Raw genomic sequence first — 16,537 nt, forward strand, 5'->3', positions numbered from 1 at the left:
TGCAGTAGAGTCCCACAGTAATGATCATCATTGAGCTGCGGGACTCTACTGCACTCGGTTATCGACTCACAGGGCTTCCCCACAACAAGGAAGGCTTCTCGGGAGGTGAGATTTGTTTATCTATTCCGACAAATACGGCAACTATATCAAATGTTTGATGCCTTGAAATATGTGCTGGGACCCTGTTTCTAATGTTGCTGAAGGTTGGTGCTGTTCTGAGCATTATTTGTGGCTTTTTGATGGCGGTTTTATATTTGGACCCATTTACTGCAATGTTTTGTTCCGTGCGGTCATTTGTGAGGATGCTAAAACTACGTTAGCTAGCGGTCTGCAAACTTTATCTCTTGAGAGGGAGTCTAACACAGTTTCACGGTGTGTTAGACCATGAATTAAACTTACACCGGAATATCCCTTTAATAATCCCTCTGGCCCTGTTGGTACAGTGTGTGATGTATAAGTCATGCAGGGAAGTGTGGCACCCATGGTCCACTCAGCAGTCCTCCCCACCCTCTACAGGGCTCGTCGGTCTATATGTCAGAAAAGAATGTTTCTGGTCTTTCCTTTTTGTTTGTAGGCCTTCCTAGCACTTTCATTTTTAACCATTTTGGGGTAGAGAAGAAGAATAGCCTCTGTACAGGCTGTGGGAGGAGCCATGGGAGGAGCCATGGACCTCTGCTGCTGCTGCACTGCTGCTGTTCGTACTCCTTGGCAACGGTTGCTAGAGCTTGGTTTGTTGTTAGCTAGCTGACGGTTACATTTTTTGTAAATATTTTCAGAGGTTGTATTGTCTTCCTGATGTTCTCATTCACTTGATTCTTTGACTTCCTCTTCTGAGCTTCCTCTTCTTAGTTTGATGTCAGTTAGCCATCAGGACAGATAAGCTAACTGATTTAGTCTGGTAGTTGGTTAGCAGTTGGTTGGATTTTCTCTTTGGCTTTCCCGCTGAGTGGTATTTTTTGCTGGGTTTTTTGCTTCAGCCCAACACCACGGTGGAGCATGTTCTGTTGGCGGTAGGTGAACAGGTGAGGCACGGAAACATCTTGTGTGCCTCGGGAATTAATAAAGCTGTGGTGGTGTTCCTGAAGGAGCAGGGGTTTGTCCATCAGCTCATAGAGAGCAGCCTAAATGTGAACAATGAGTTCATACAAGCTTCCCCGCTGGCCTTCTACTCGGATCACCGTGTCTGGAGTCCCTCCGTTTATCTCGAACGAAGCGCTGGAGAAAGAGCTGAAGCGCATCGGGAGGTTGGTGAGTGGGTTCCGGACGGTGAGTCTGGGTTGCAAGGACGCCAAGCTGAAACATGTCCAGTCTCTGCGGAGGCAAGTGTTTGTGTTTCTGGAGCCTCCGACTCAAACACCCGATGTCTCTTTCTGTGTCAAATATGAGGAGCGGTCTTACATGGTGTATGCAAGCTCTGGGAACATGAAGTGTTTCAAGTGTGGAGATGTGGGTCACAAGCGGATTGCTTGTCAACACAGATAGCACGCAGCGGGGCCCGCTGTGGCTGACAGCGGGAAAGGGAGCAGCGGGCAGTGGCCTGCTGCCTCACCTGTGTGGAGCTGCTGGTGGCTCCATGGTTGGACCGGCTGCTGGTGTCGGTGGCTCCATGTTCGGGCTGGCAGCTGGTGTTAGTGGCTTCGTGAGCGGGTCAGCTGATGGTGTCAGTGGCTTCGTGTTCGGGCCGGCTGCTGGTGTCGGTGGCTCCGTCCTTGGGACTGCTGCTGGTGTCAGTGGCTCCATGTTCGGGCAGGTCATTTCTGTGGCACAAACTCATTGTTTAGTGCCACACTTGGACTTGAGAAGGAGGTGAAGTGGCTCCTTGTGAACTTTTTCTGGTCTTGTCAGCACTGGTTGAGGGCATCAGTCTTATGTGGCAGGGGGAGGACAAGGACTCATAGACATTCTGTCCAGAACTGCAGCCTTCAGACTGCAGACAGTGCAGAGGCTGCTGTATGGCTGTAGTTGCGGCCGCTTGGCTGCTTCTCAGGAAAGCTGGGTGACTAGGGCTGGATAAACAACTGTTTCTGTTGAGACCTGAAGCTGACCTGACTGGGCTTACACCCTTCTACACCTCAGTGCTTGATGCCTGGAAGACGCTGAGAGTCACACGGACTTCTGACCCCAGACCAGGAATGTGAGGAGCCACTGTTTTATAATGACTTCCTTGTAAACACCATGTTTTCCTCCAGTACATTTAGGGCTAAGTTTGTTGAGGCCGGCATTATTAAACTGGGACATCTGACAAAAGCTTCCATGGAAACACTTGGTGATATCACCAACATCAGATCATCAAGAGTGCTGAGGAGGATTGTGGAGGAAGTGTGAAGGTCCCTGTCTGTGCCACTGAGAGTGTTTGCAAAAAATCGTGCTCTGGTTGAACGTGGAGTGAAGAAAAGTACATTTGCCCTTCCATGATTGTCAGTCCTGCTGTTGGAGAATGGAGAGAGGAGTGTGGAAGACTTCTAAAACGGCGGCGTGATATTCCTCCTTTTCCAAAAGCCGCCTCTGAGGTAGGCGTAAACATTTGACGTGACGTGAAGCTTGAAGTTGGGCTGTGAACAGTGACAACGAATATGACTTCAAAATAAGAGCTTTACATTGCACCCCATTGGAGTTTAGAACAGGGTTCTTAGCGGGGGCGGGGGGGGGGCTTTTAATTTGAAAGTAGCGACCGGTCTTAGCTTGCAGACACAACAACAAGCTAACACAACCAAACAGCTACAGAGACCGAGGAGACGCTAGCATCTCCTGGATCTCAGCGGCTGTCCATTTGCTCATCTTAATGTCCACGGTTGAAATGATGGACTGACTGCTGTGATCAGCTGTTTCCTGGTTTTAAAACTCCCAGACTGTGGATCGCACAACAGTGCAGTTCATTGACACACGCCCATCTCACGCAGAGGCCGGCACATTTCCGCCTCAGTTTTAGATAGCAGGCGAGGCGGAAATGAGTGTACCCTCCAGGGCAGAAAACGGTTACTGTATCCTGATACTCTTAACAGGGACAACATAAGCCGTTTTTAGACAGGGCAGTGTAAAGCCCTTATTTTGAAGTCAAATTTGTTGTCTCTGTTCACAGCCCAACTTTAAGCTTCGCATCACATCACATGTTTATGCCTACCTCAGAGGCGGCTTTTGGAAAAGGAGGAATATCACGCCTCCATTTTAGAAAGAGAGGCCGGCACATTGTCGTCCTTACCTTGGAGCAAATGCGCCACCTTTTCAATCTAAAAAGGGCAAGTGATTCGGTGACTGAACTGAGATTAAACAATGTATAGAAAAGTTCATAGAGCCTTTCTGTTGCACACATTGGCTTCTCTCTGTGACCGTGTCTCATCATTGCCATAGAAAATAGTCATGAACTGGCAAAAGACTGAACTGTCAGAAAGCAGAACATTTCTGCTTTCAGTTAAATTGTTTAAATGAATGATACAGCAATAGCTAACTAAATTATTTTCAATCTGTGTAAATTAAGTTTACAGAAGTTATGATGTATTGACTCTAATTAATCAAACCGTCAAACAGAATCTGTGCCTCCATGTTTGAATAAAAATAGTAATATTTGAGACCTGTGAAATGATAGTGTTATCCCAAAAGGAAGCAATATAACATATTGCTGTATCAGTCTTCTGTCCCATCCCTACAGTGTTCTTTCTTGATTCTATCGTTGAGATCACACTGAAAACAGTATTGTATGCAACATCCTCTTTTAATTTCTCTCTGATGAAATATGGGCTGAATGTAGAGTCTAGCGCTTCAGCCTCTGCCACTGGTCGAGAAACATATGACGTTTGGCTCCCTCCCTCCCCCTTTCCAGCTCTCTTTTCATTTCTTTCTATTTTCTTCTTTCATTATCTCCTCCTGCCATTCTCCTGCCTGGTACTAACTCTGTTAAACATAGCAATCCATGTCTTGGTTCTATGTCCAGTTTCTTAACACACACAAACGGGGGAGCTCCTCCGTTACATGCTTACATGTCCCTCTAATCCGTCTCTTCTCACACACACACACACACACGCGCACTCTCTCTCTCTCTCTCTCTCTCTCTCTCTCTCTCTCTCTCTCTCTCTCTCTCTCTCTCTCTCTCCCTTACACACAAACACACACACACACACACACACACACACACACACAGAGTCTTTAATCGCAGCACCAGCAGTGAGCAGAGGTAGCCAGGGCGGTCGAGGCTCCACGACGATCAGAGAGCGGCTCATCGCGTGCAGCCGAGTCGTCATGAGGCAGTCAGCGGGAGTTGGTGCCGCAGGGGAGGAGGAGGCTGGGTAGGAGAGAGGGAGAGAGAAAATGCTTTGTTCTAATTGAATGTCTCTCGCTCTCCGTCTGCATCATGCTGTACTTCCAGCTGGTGATCATGGCCGGAACCGTCATGCTGGCCTACTACTTTGAGTACACCGACACCTTCAGCGTGCACGTGCAGGGCTTCTTCTGCTATGACACCACCTACACCAAACCCTACCTGGGATCTGAGGACAACAGTGCCATCCCGCCCGTCCTGCTGTATGCTGTGGTGGCTGGGCTGCCCACGCTGTTGGTGAGTGTACACTTCAACAGCAAACGTCACCCATCAACCTGCAGGTTCAGTGATCATTAAACAGATTAGAAAAATCGTTTATTTCTGCTAACAACTTGAATAACTGATGAATTATTTTGACTATCAAACACACAGGAGACATTCTGTTTGTAGACTTTCCAGTGTGAGGCTTTGCTGCTTTTCTCCATTTGAACAAAATACGACGTTTGTAGATGTCAACATAGATTCTTGATGTAAAAAAAATCTAATTTTCAAACAGTAATTGATAATGTATATGTGTTCCTCACTGACGTACATTATTGTATATTTAAAAAGCCACAAACATGCAAAGTCAACTTATAATGTCATATACATCATGCATCAAATGTGAAACTTACCTGTTTATCTTTACTGATTTGATATCCAATAAGTGCATATATGGGAGATGGCTGTTGGTCAGTCTGCTGAATTATTAACTGCCATCTTTGAAGGAATATTCTCCCCCGCAGTTCTGTCAGGATTCAGCCTCCATGTAGATCACTGCTGACTTTGGGCTGATCTTTGTTCCATTATACGTCAATGGCATGATCAAATTTAAAATGGCATTTAGAGACTGAGTTAAGTCCCCATTGCTTAGTAAACATGATCACATGTTCAACCTGTGATTGTACTGACTTGATTATTCCAAAGTGAAGAGGAGAAAGATAAGCATTTATCAACCAAATTATTAGCTGTTGTCTCAATGATTCCTGGTAATGGTGATGTTTAAGATGCATAAATTTTGCAATAAATGCAATAAATTTTTTTGGCCACTTGGGGGCAGCGCAACAATCTGTAAACCCCACATTAACGCGTCATGACCTTATAGGTAAAGTTGATATTTCGTATGTGTTCACAAGCAGTTGCTGACACATCCAGCAGACAGAGTAACAGTGTTCGTTTAGGATCGTGTCTGTGTCCGTACGATAGTCCAAATTTACCATAATTTTTACTTTGGTTTTTATTCTCTAACACCTCCTGAGAGAATATATAGCTCTTGAGATGCTTAATGCTGATCTTTGTTTACCAGCTAGTTTGTAACTGCATTTATCTACTGTTTTTAGTGCTCTTGGAATCCACATTGATCAGAGCAGAGTCACATGTCAGTGTTCCAAAACAGTGACCTAAAAGAGGCTTAACAGCATGAGCCACATTTTTCATTGTTTACATTTGATTAATTGATTTTATGAAAATATAGATCATTGCAACTTTCAGTGTACAATATGGTCCAAAATTATGGTTCCAACATTAAAAAAATGAACATTGCCAAAGAAAGTGAACAAATAACAATTTTCATGTAATGTCAAATACGTGTTTATATGTGTTGCAGAGATATCTTTTGAAGTTTGCATGCTAACCAGCTGCCCAGTCCTATCATGTGTAATCAATAATTTGTGTCCATAAGCAAATGTACAAAATATTATAATCGTAAATGTTAATACCATGGTATAACCTGAAAACCGTATACCCCTGCAACCTTACTCATAAGACAACTACCTCAAGGGAGGGGTATTCTGAAAGTACTGCTCTTATAGTATTTGGGAGATAATCTCCCAAGGTAAGTCATCATAAAGCACACTTGAATCAAACTCTGGAAGTAACAAAATAAAACTCACCAAAACCCTACTGTTTGTCTCTCCAGTGTTTAAACAAAGACCTCCAGTGATCGTAGTTATTCTGATCAAATATAAGGGTGGCAAAGTCTGCAGATGAAGATCACTGATAATGCCTCATAGGACTTTTCATAAACCTAACCAAGTAGTTTTGGGGCCTAAGCCTAATGAAACAGTGACTGTTTGCAACATTAACCACGTGACGGTGAAGGTTCTGTAGCTGCCTGTCACTGGCTTATAACAGTCATACACAGTATGCCAATGCAGAGTATTCTAGTCTAAATTGTGGTTGAGGCTGCCGAAAATCACCCTGGCACTGTTTTCCCTGCTGTCAAACTAGCTAACCACAGCTGGTAGTTTTATCATAGAGTATGGTGAGCAGCAGTTAGCATTTACTCTGTTGATAGCTTTGGAGTGACCTACAACAGGTGGCCAATTCTTACAATTTGCACCTTTAAGCCAAGCTTAGTTCCATGATATGATGCTAACAATGGTGTGTCATAGCTCAGTAAAAGGATCAAATTTGAAACCTCTATGCGTATCTGTAGTGATTGGATTTCTTAAAAGCGGTGCAATCCAACATTACCTTTTTTTATGTGATCAGTCTGACAAGTTATTAGTCATCAAGCTGCCATCTCATCTTTAATACAACATCTGCAGATAGTCCTGTGACTTTTGCCTGGAATTTTCCATTACAATCAGAAAACAAGACTAGATATAACAGGGACGACAGAGACCTCCTTTACTTAACATAATAACTCCCTGGCCCCTGAATGAATGATGCTTGTGTTATGTTTCACTGCTCCTTCATTAGATCCGCCAATTATGAGCTGATCGTGGAATGAACTTATAAAACGCAGCCAACAGGGGTGCAGTGCACCTTGAATGTTAAGTGCAGCGATTAGTGCTGCAGTAGCTGGCTGGAAGTTTACACACAGTGAACCTGCTTTTGCTACATGCAGGGCTGTCTCTATGCCTCTGTGTGTGTGTTTCAGCTGCTTGCCTGTCTGACTGTCTACATTCACACACGCACGCACGCACGCACACACACACACACACAGACACACACAGTATGTCTCACAGTACACAGTCTCAGAGCAGCAATATTACATTTAATCAGATTTAGCAGCAGACGTGTGCTTCTCTTTCCCCTCCTGCCGGCAGATGGCAGTCTTCATTACACGGCATACTGATTTTGATGTAATTAAGTGAGGATGTTTGTTTTCAGACCGACTGGATGTTCAACATGTAGTGTAAGTGTGCAGCTTCCGCAACATGGGCATGGATATGGACTTAGTTTAAGAGATTGAAATGGTACAGAGTATACGGCCTGGTGATACTGTATTTGTTTTGGTTTAAAAAAAAATTGTTTACCTTTTGACTTTCTCTGAAAACACAAAATTATATTTTTCTATTAAAACTTTTTTGTCATCCAAAATCGTTAATAGTAAAATGGACTGTATTTATATTGCTCTTTTCAAGTCCTACCAACAACTGAAAGCACATTACAACACAAGTCAGCATTCATCCATTCACACACACACACATATTCATACACTGGTGGCAGATGCTACCATGCAAGGCACCACCTGCTCATCGGGAGCGATAACCACTCACACACTGATGGAAGAGTCATCGGGGGTAATTTGGAGTTCAGTTTCGTGCCCAAGGACACTTCCACATGTAGACTGCAGGGGCTGGGAATCAAGCCAAGACCCTCTGAATGGTGGACGACTGCTGTACCTTCTGAGCAGCCACTCCATTAATGGCTGCTGGTACTTTTGATTAATTTAAATTACTAGCATTCAAAATACTTTTGCCTCCAACCTGTACTTAGCTGAAGTACTTCAGTGCATTCACTAATTGTAAACTGTTACTAAATTAGACACACCATAGAAATGGTAAGCATCGTACTGGATTTAATATTAAACTGTAATAAACTAGGAGCTGTTGAACATGCACTGATAGATTGCAACAAGTATGATGAAGAACAGAGGGACTAAATATCAAGTCTAATTAATGGAAGACACAAAATTACATTGTTGAATCTGCTAGAAAATACTTAATGGAAAGTATGCTATCTTCTGATTAATTATTTAAAGCTAACAGCAGCGCCACCGCTCCCACCACGCGCATCACACGCTGTGTGTAGGGTACGAAGTGCTGAGAGGGCACCGAAAATAGCCTAATGAAAAATCATCATAGTCATAATAATTACAATGCCAATATCATTTCTGCATAGAAATATTAGGCACTTTTTAGGCATGTATATCACAAAACAGGCAGAACAAGAGATATATTTAATTGCTCAAGAAAGTAACGATGGTGCCCCCCCAACACACACACACACACACACACACACAACTTCCCAAGCTCCCTGTGGGTGCCCCTCCCTATCTCAGTGGTTTGTTGGTCCATCAGACCATCAGCAGGTGACAATGTAGAGAACTGTTCTGTGTACCGTGTTTACAAAGTTGATTTTCCTTTTTCGTTTTATTGTTCTTAGGTGTTACATTATGATGCTGCTATTGTGTTATTGTTATTGAGTTATATGTTTGGTAATAAAGTTAAACTGGCAAAAACAAATGTTTTTTTTTTACTGGGTGGGGGATCATAAAGGAATTATGCTTATGGCACCAAAACGGCTAGCAGCGGCGCTGGGTAACAGGACTAAGGAATACTTCAGTCTGTGTTTATGCCAAATCTACAACTACACTTCAGTTCAGTAGGTTCGCCAACTGCAAATAAAACCCAAATAAGTAGTAAACTAGTTGGACTGACACAGTAACCTGATTGTAACTACCACTGATGCAACACTGCAGAGAGATAAATAACATTAACCATGGTAACAGCATGAGGAGACACGCTACGTTCTAGTAAGCGCTCGGTTCAGTTTGTCACTTACTAAGCGATATTCATACATACTGTTCAGTGTACGTACAAAAATCCCTTTTCGTTCTCGAGGCATCCCAGGGAAGAGCTCAGTTTGTCCTGACCCCATTTTCTGGTTGTCACAGGTGCACAAGAGTAGTTTTTGGCTACATAGACTGTGTGTGTCTCCAATAGGCCATGAGGTGAACTAGGAAAAAGTGGCTAGAGAGTGATTTTCGTTCTCACATCTGGGCACTACTTTTTTTTTTGCATTTTTGCATAGACAATACCGTTGTGGACATTGGGTTAAAAGTTCTCCTCAAAATATCCTGCATTTTTTGTATATATAAATATATATATATATAATGTATAAAAATGTGAATTACAAAAAATCGAAAATTGTATGCAGCAGGTTTTGCTTGTACATTTATTTACATTCATTTTGGAAACAAAATCTCTCTCACAAATTGACATTTATACATATACCTAACATCTGAGACACGTATTTTTGCATTAGTATAGTTAAATTGGAATTTAGACCATGAAATATACAAAAAATAGAAAAAAAACGCTTCAACTTAAGTGAATAGCAACCTGTACAATTGAACATACACATGGTACATTTTGCTAAACAATTATGTTTTATACATTAAAAATATCAGTAGTTTCTGTGTTATAAGCGGAAATAAAAAATAAAATAAAATAAAGAACACTTTGGCCCAAAATGGCTGAAATCAATCAAAATATGGAATAATGCCGAAAAATGGACAATACAACAAAAGATGCATTACAGTTCGGAATCTGTACACAATATGGTATAAAACAATATTTACCTGAACAAAACAAAGGTCACTGTGACTTTGCATGTTCTTAACGAGGGAGACATTGTCCATCTCTTAGTTAATCCGATCGCTATCATCAGAGCCATCTTCCCACGTGGTTATATCCTCTGTTTCCATGGAAATATTGGCACAATTTTGGCACCGACACAAATCAGTACAGGACAGTGTCGCAGACATACAGGAACATCTTTCCGTCTCACATTTGCTCTGCTTGCAGCTGCAGTGGACTACCTTTAATGCACTCTCAGGGGCAGGATTTGTAGTCATCCATGTAACTTTTAACTCCCCATCCTCAATGTGCCATCCATTGCCAATGGGTGAAGGGGCAGACATTATACCTTTTGAGAGAATGTCTCATTATTGCAGCCTGGTAGTTTGCCCTTTTGCAGTGTTGGTGCAGGGCGCCACTTGTAGGGGGCATTGAGAGTTCTGGCAAAGCTGATGATGCCATGCAGAATGCTTTGTACCTTGCATCGTTAACATTTTCTGCAGATGACTTGCCATACAGGTGGCACACATATTTGCTCATGTGACGGCCTCCTGCCGGTGGTGCCTGTTGGATGTTTGTGTTTGTGTGGTTGTCCTGTATTCCCTTGTCTCTGTGCGTCTGCTTGCAGGTCGCTGGTGGTTGGTGCTTTGTCACCTGTGTGGGCCTGGCCAGTCCCCAGGTGTAGGCTACAAGAGTGTTTCGGTCCTCCCTCTTCCGCCTCTCTCTCTTCGTCACTCCGTTCCAGCGCGGAGCTGGGCACAGCTCCGTGTCAGCTCCTCGTGTTTTTTTTTTGTTTTTTTGGTTTCTTATGTTTTGTTGAGATCTTCTTTTGGTGAATAAATATATTAATTTCTTATTCTACCCGTACACTTTCATCGTGTTTGTCCTGCCTAGAGCCGGGTCGTGACACTCAGCACATCAAATGTAGACTGGTCCAATTCAAAACTGTTTCCCAGATTTGTAAATGCAGACAGGTATTCTTCCTTTTCGCACGCAACAGAAGCGTCTTTCTTTTCCCCTTGCCATGAAAGGTGCTTGTGGAGTCGCAACCTGAGAAGGTATGAATTTCCAATAAGTGCCAAACACACACTGTTTCCAAGGGCTGTTGACACCTTAGCAAGGTCAATGATTCTTGTCCTGTTGCCAACTCCCGTGAAGAAATACAAGCTACATGGAAAATCTCTCTGCAGACTTAAAGCAATAACTGCCACATCTGTATCAGGGCTCTTAATGATGACTGGTTCATGTTCCTGTGCAGCATGATGTGCATGTAAGAACACCCTTGTGTCACATTCCTCATGATCACATTCAAGATCCTTAACAGCACTTACAGTTTGTGAACCATCTGTGACACAGTTCCCCATGTGCTATGTACACAGTCAAGTCCTTGCCAACAACAGTTAGATCAGCATCTTTCCACACATCAAAGAGGAATTCAGCCAGTGTCGCTTTGTTTGTTCCATCAGATAGAAACTTTTTCCATTGGGTTGTCGTCTTCTGGTCCCTTCCATAAATTTGCACCTGTTGTGTGCCACCGACAGCTCTACGAGACCGTTCTACATTTTTAATGCTCATTTCAGTATACTGGTCGATCACAAGGTCTACCCTTTCACACTTGTACTGCAGAGCAAGCTTGACTAAGTACTGTAGTATGGTCTCAGCGAGCTCTCTAAATGCGGATGGTGTGGACTAAAGGGCTTGTATGACCGCCATGTCATCGAACAGAATAGCTCCATTTGCTGGGATTTTATAATAATAATAATACATTTTATTTGTTTGATGGCGCCTTTCAAGTCACCCAAGGTCACCTCACATAGGATAAAAGCATAAAATCACAGAGTAATATCACCACATAATATCACAGAATATTAAAAACAAACATTGATATAAAAAGGAAAAGAAAAGTGTAGTGCACAGTGACCAGTCAGAGTGAGTATGCCAGTTTGAACAGGTGGGTTTTGAGTTTGGTTTTGAATGTTGTGATGGAGTCTGACTGTCTTATGTGTGGGGGGAGAGAGTTCCATAGTCTGGGTACCGAGCAGCTGAAGGCTTGGGCACCCATGGTACTGAGGAGTGGTGTGGGGATGGTTAGCAGTCCAGCAGAGGTTGAGCGGAGGGTGCGAGAGGGGCTGTATTCGTGGAGGAGGTTGCAGAGGTAGGTGGGGGCTAGATGGTGGAGAGCTTTGTATGTGAGGAGGAGGTTTTTGTAGTGGATGCGGTATTGTACAGGGAGCCAGTGAAGTTGGATGAGAATAGGGGTGATGTGGTCAGATGATTTGGTGCGGGTGATAATCCGGGCGGCTGAGTTCTGGATGATTTGCAGTCTGTTGATGAGTTTGGTGGGGAGTCCGGTGAGGAGGGCATTGCAGTAATCGATGCGGGAAGTGACAAATGAATGAACCAGGATTTCGGTGCTGGACTGGGACAGTGATGGGCAGAGTCTGGAGATATTTCGGAGGTGGAAGAAGGCAGTCCAGGTGATGTTTTTGATGTGGGGTGCAAATGAGAGGGTGCTGTCCAGAATGACTTGTGGGGAGAAGGGTACAGGGAATCCGTCGATGATGATGGGTGGAGCTGGGGTGTGTTGTGATTTAGTGAGGGTGGATTTGGAGCCGATGAGCAGGGCCTCAGTTTTATTGCCATTGAGCTTCAGGAAGTTCCTGCTCATCCAGCTCCGGATGTCTTCGAGGCAGGTGATGAGGGAGGTGGGAGGGATGGCGGCGTTGGGTTTGGAGGAGATGTAGACCTGTGTGTCGTCGGCATAGCAGTGAAAGAGGATCCCATGATGACGGAGGATTGTGCCCAGGGGGAGGAGGTAGATGATGAAGAGGAGTGGACCCAAGACTGACCCCTGGGGGACACCCAGTGAAACACCCGAACACCCAGACTTGTGGTCCCTTATAAACTAGGCAGTCCCCACCTTTAGCCTCTAATAAATCCATGAGAGCTGATTTGTTTGTTTTGGCAAGTAAACCATCCCTACTGGCTAGAGGATAGGAAACCGTTCCCAGGGAGTAGGATAGAATTTCCCTAAGGTCAGTTTTTCCATTCTGGCCTATCATGAGCAGTCTGGAGAACAGCTTCTTGTCAGCCCGTAGAATCACATCCTTGCCCGCTGCAGATTTCTTCTTCGTCTTTGCCTGGTCACTAAAGGTTTTCAGTTTTAGTGCCTTGATGGGACCGAATATGTCGACAGATCCTGACAAAAGTCGCTGGTCCATAAACTCTTTGACAGCTTTCCCTTTACCTGCCATTGACTCACATTGTCTTGCTATAGCAGCCCTTTCATGTTTTGATAATATCCAGCGATAAACTGCAGCTTCTAACCACCTTTTGTCTTGGAATCTCGGTTGTATGTTTGCTCAATAGCCTGGTCACAGACACATTTGATCTCATTAATGACATCCAAAACACTCATCTCTCTCCACTGGTGGCAAAGAGTCTAAGACGGTACTAACTCTGGTGCGTTGCAGACTCTCATACATAAGTTTGTGTGCCCTCATGCTGCGGTTGTAGTGATGACCACTGATCACACCATTGATGGATCCTGGGGTAACCATTTCAGACTCAATGAGTATGTCTTGCAGTCCTGCATCTCCAAACCTTTTTCCTAGAATACCGAGGTAGGACATGCATATGTGAAACTCGCCTAGTCTTATCATTAGACGCTTTGTCAAGTCTTCGTCTTTCCAACGGATTTGTTGAGCTTTGGCATATATAGCTTGGTCAAACACTAACACGATATGGTCCAGTTCAAGACGATCAGCAATTTGGACACTTCACTTCAAAATTGTGTTTGACATCTCGGTCGGTGAAGCCTCAATAACTGGAAGATAATGCAGTGCTGAGTTTTGCAGAGTAGCATCACCTTGAAGCAATGTATGGAAACCTGTCCAGCTTGGGACTGTGCATCTTTCAGCATCTATGTATTTTACAAAAACATATGCCAGTTCAGTTTGGGCTGCAGACACAGTGTTCAATCTGTGTGTTTCCAGCTGCAGTGGAATACTATGATGATGAAACAAGTTCTGTGGCCCTTGTTTTTAGACTGTTGGTACTGTTGTACAGGAGTGCTAGGGGGTGCTTTGAATGAGGACACTCACTTCTGTAGTGGTTGTCTGTTTGTTCTTGACGCAGGTTCAGCAACAGAACTTTGCAGCATAATGCCATTTGTATGGTGAGTAGTTCCACGACCTGACAGTGTCTCCTCCCCAAAGTCAATATTGTCCCACACCAGTATTGTAGGAGTCTTCTTTGAGAATCCAACCGGGATTTTGTCTCTGCCCTCTAGTAGTTGTAGTTGAGCAAGGCTAGCTACTGACAACTGTGTCACATGAAGCACAATGCCCTAGTCCACTCCGCAGTGACACAACTTGTGAGGAATCTGTTAAATAGCGAATACTTACACCAAGACATAAATGATTTGGGTGTCTGCCTCCGACCTTTAGATGCAAAATACATAATGTCTTGACAAACAGATATCACTTTGAGGTTCAAATCTTCTGGAATATCAACATAACAGGCTAATGTTGGTTCCTCTGTTGCACCTACAATCCAAGCAATTACATTGTACAGTTCAAATGGCACAACAGATTTTGCTTCGGACACATTTAAATCATCTGATGTGGGTGGCCAGGGGCACGTCATACGAGGAGATTTGCATAGTAGCCGCTTCAAAATCAGCACTACACTATAAAGTGTCCTCAGTAGTTCGCGGACCAGCTGTTGTTCTTGCCATGTGTTCAGTGTCAATTTCAGCTTGGCTTACTTCAGTTGACTCTGTTGTGTCTGTACCTGATGGATGAGGTAGCATTTATATCAGCTTATCTGCAGACAATATCTCAACAAAAAATAGTTCACAGATGTTGCACTTGCGGGGGCAGTGAAACACCAGCTCGGGAAAGTCCAGGGTCAACCTACTCTTCAATTTATCCTGCCTGCAACATAAGAACACAGGTAAAGATGAGCACAAGGGTGTAAATAAAGATATATTCATACTGAATTGAGTTTAGTTTAAATATACTATCAAAGCCTCTTTTGAATTTATTTACATTATTTATTATTCTTTTGATATTTTCCAGCATAAAAAGTTTTTTACATTGCTGCCAAAGAAGCTTCTGGTTGTTGAATTACCCGTAGTTTGAAGCATCACGATCTTCATGTTTTTTTTTTACTGTATTTAAAAACATTCGTCGTAGCTGGTTCATTCTCAGTACCTCTTGATTTACAATTATCCTTTGGCGGATGATCCTCTCGCAGAATATTTTGTAGCTGGCATCAAAGGTTGGTTCATTTCTGAAAAGAAAATGTACATACACACACACACACACACACACTTAATATGTGCCAAGAGGTATGCAGTCAAGATTGTATCTACATACAATAAGCCTATACAAGTGCATCTTAAAAAAAAATAATATCATGGAAAAGTCCATTAAAAAAGTGAAACTTTTATATATTCTATAATCATTTCATAAATTCATGACACTGTATCTGTCATGCATCTAGAATATGAATTGTAATGTATAATATGTATATAATTGATAATGCAATATAATCACTCACACTTATTTGTCTGAGGTCCCAGTAATTGTGACAGTAGACTTTGTCAGGAACCTGGTGTACTGTCTGTAACAGGACTTGTGGTACCGCACCTCCATGGCCACACAGTCTTTGCTTACAGTTTCTCTCAATTGCTAAAACACAATTTCTGAAACCTTGCTTCATTTTCTGAAAACATTAAACACAAAACCTCAGCTTCATGCACTATTTACAAAACCTCTGACTCCTCATGCAAAATGAAACTTTCGCCTCAAAACAGATTTACCTGTGCTCAAAAACAAACACTGCTCTCAAATCATAAACAAAGCGATCAAAATGATATACACTATCAAGCAGTCAGTAAACAATACACCAAAAAATAGAAAACACGTTGTTCAAAACCTGCAAATTGTGTTTTACCATGTGAAAAGGTTTAAGGTATTTACAACAGACTGCACAATTAGCTAAATGAGTTCAGGCAACTGCGAACTTTGTTCAGCCAATGGGTTTTAGTGTTTTAGCAACTGAGAAAAACTGTAATATGCAAGATAATGCTACTATCTTGTTTTATCCTGGCAGCATTCATCAGCTGGCCTAAAAATAAAAGATAATTAAATGGTTTGTCTGTGTGTGTAAGTGCTATGTGTACTGTGTATAGTCCAGTGGGGTAGTGCACAAATTACATATTACCATTACCGAGGTGATAAAAGCACCAAATTTTACATGAAGCTTCTTTAGGACCTCCTGAATGATTTTAGCCCAGGAGCCCAGCTGAAATATTGAAATTTAGTGTCAAATCACTCACAAAACAATATCTAAGAAAAACGTTTTTTTTTGTTTTTTTCCTCTCGAGTAAAACTTTCATGGTAATGGCCATTTAAGACCACTGAATAAGCTTCCTTTTGTTAATTTGTGCTCAGGCCAGTAGATCTTTCAAATTATAAGTGTAAAATAGAGTACCAAGACATCTTAGACCCCAAAAAACCTCAAAAGCCCTGTATAATATAGGCGGGATTATAAAAAAAAGGCAGCAAAAATTGCTTAATGTTAAGTGATCTTGGTTTTCTCTTTTATTTTTTAATTCAACTTAAGGTTATTCATATAGCCATCTACT

The 16,537-nt window shown here is 42.7% G+C and overlaps 1 protein-coding gene across 4 annotated transcripts in view; it reads left to right on the top strand.

Moving 5' to 3' along the window:
• Positions 1 to 3,844: 3,844 nt before the first annotated feature.
• The window catches only part of LOC115570251 (phospholipid phosphatase-related protein type 5-like), a 304,040-nt gene continuing 291,347 nt past the window's right edge, over positions 3,845 to 16,537 (top strand). For 2 of the 4 annotated variants that reach the window (XM_030398711.1, XM_030398713.1), the window contains exon 1: positions 3,846 to 4,549. In XM_030398711.1, the coding sequence (XP_030254571.1) occupies positions 4,346 to 4,549 (204 nt within the window). In that variant the 5' untranslated portion in view covers positions 3,846 to 4,345. Of the gene's footprint in view, positions 4,550 to 16,537 lie in introns of all 4 variants that reach the window. The other 2 variants (XM_030398710.1, XM_030398712.1) reach the window with 2 other exon arrangements.

Source organism: Sparus aurata, chromosome 19 (genome assembly GCF_900880675.1).
Source record: "Sparus aurata chromosome 19, fSpaAur1.1, whole genome shotgun sequence".
Classification (NCBI taxonomy): domain Eukaryota; kingdom Metazoa; phylum Chordata; class Actinopteri; order Spariformes; family Sparidae; genus Sparus; species Sparus aurata.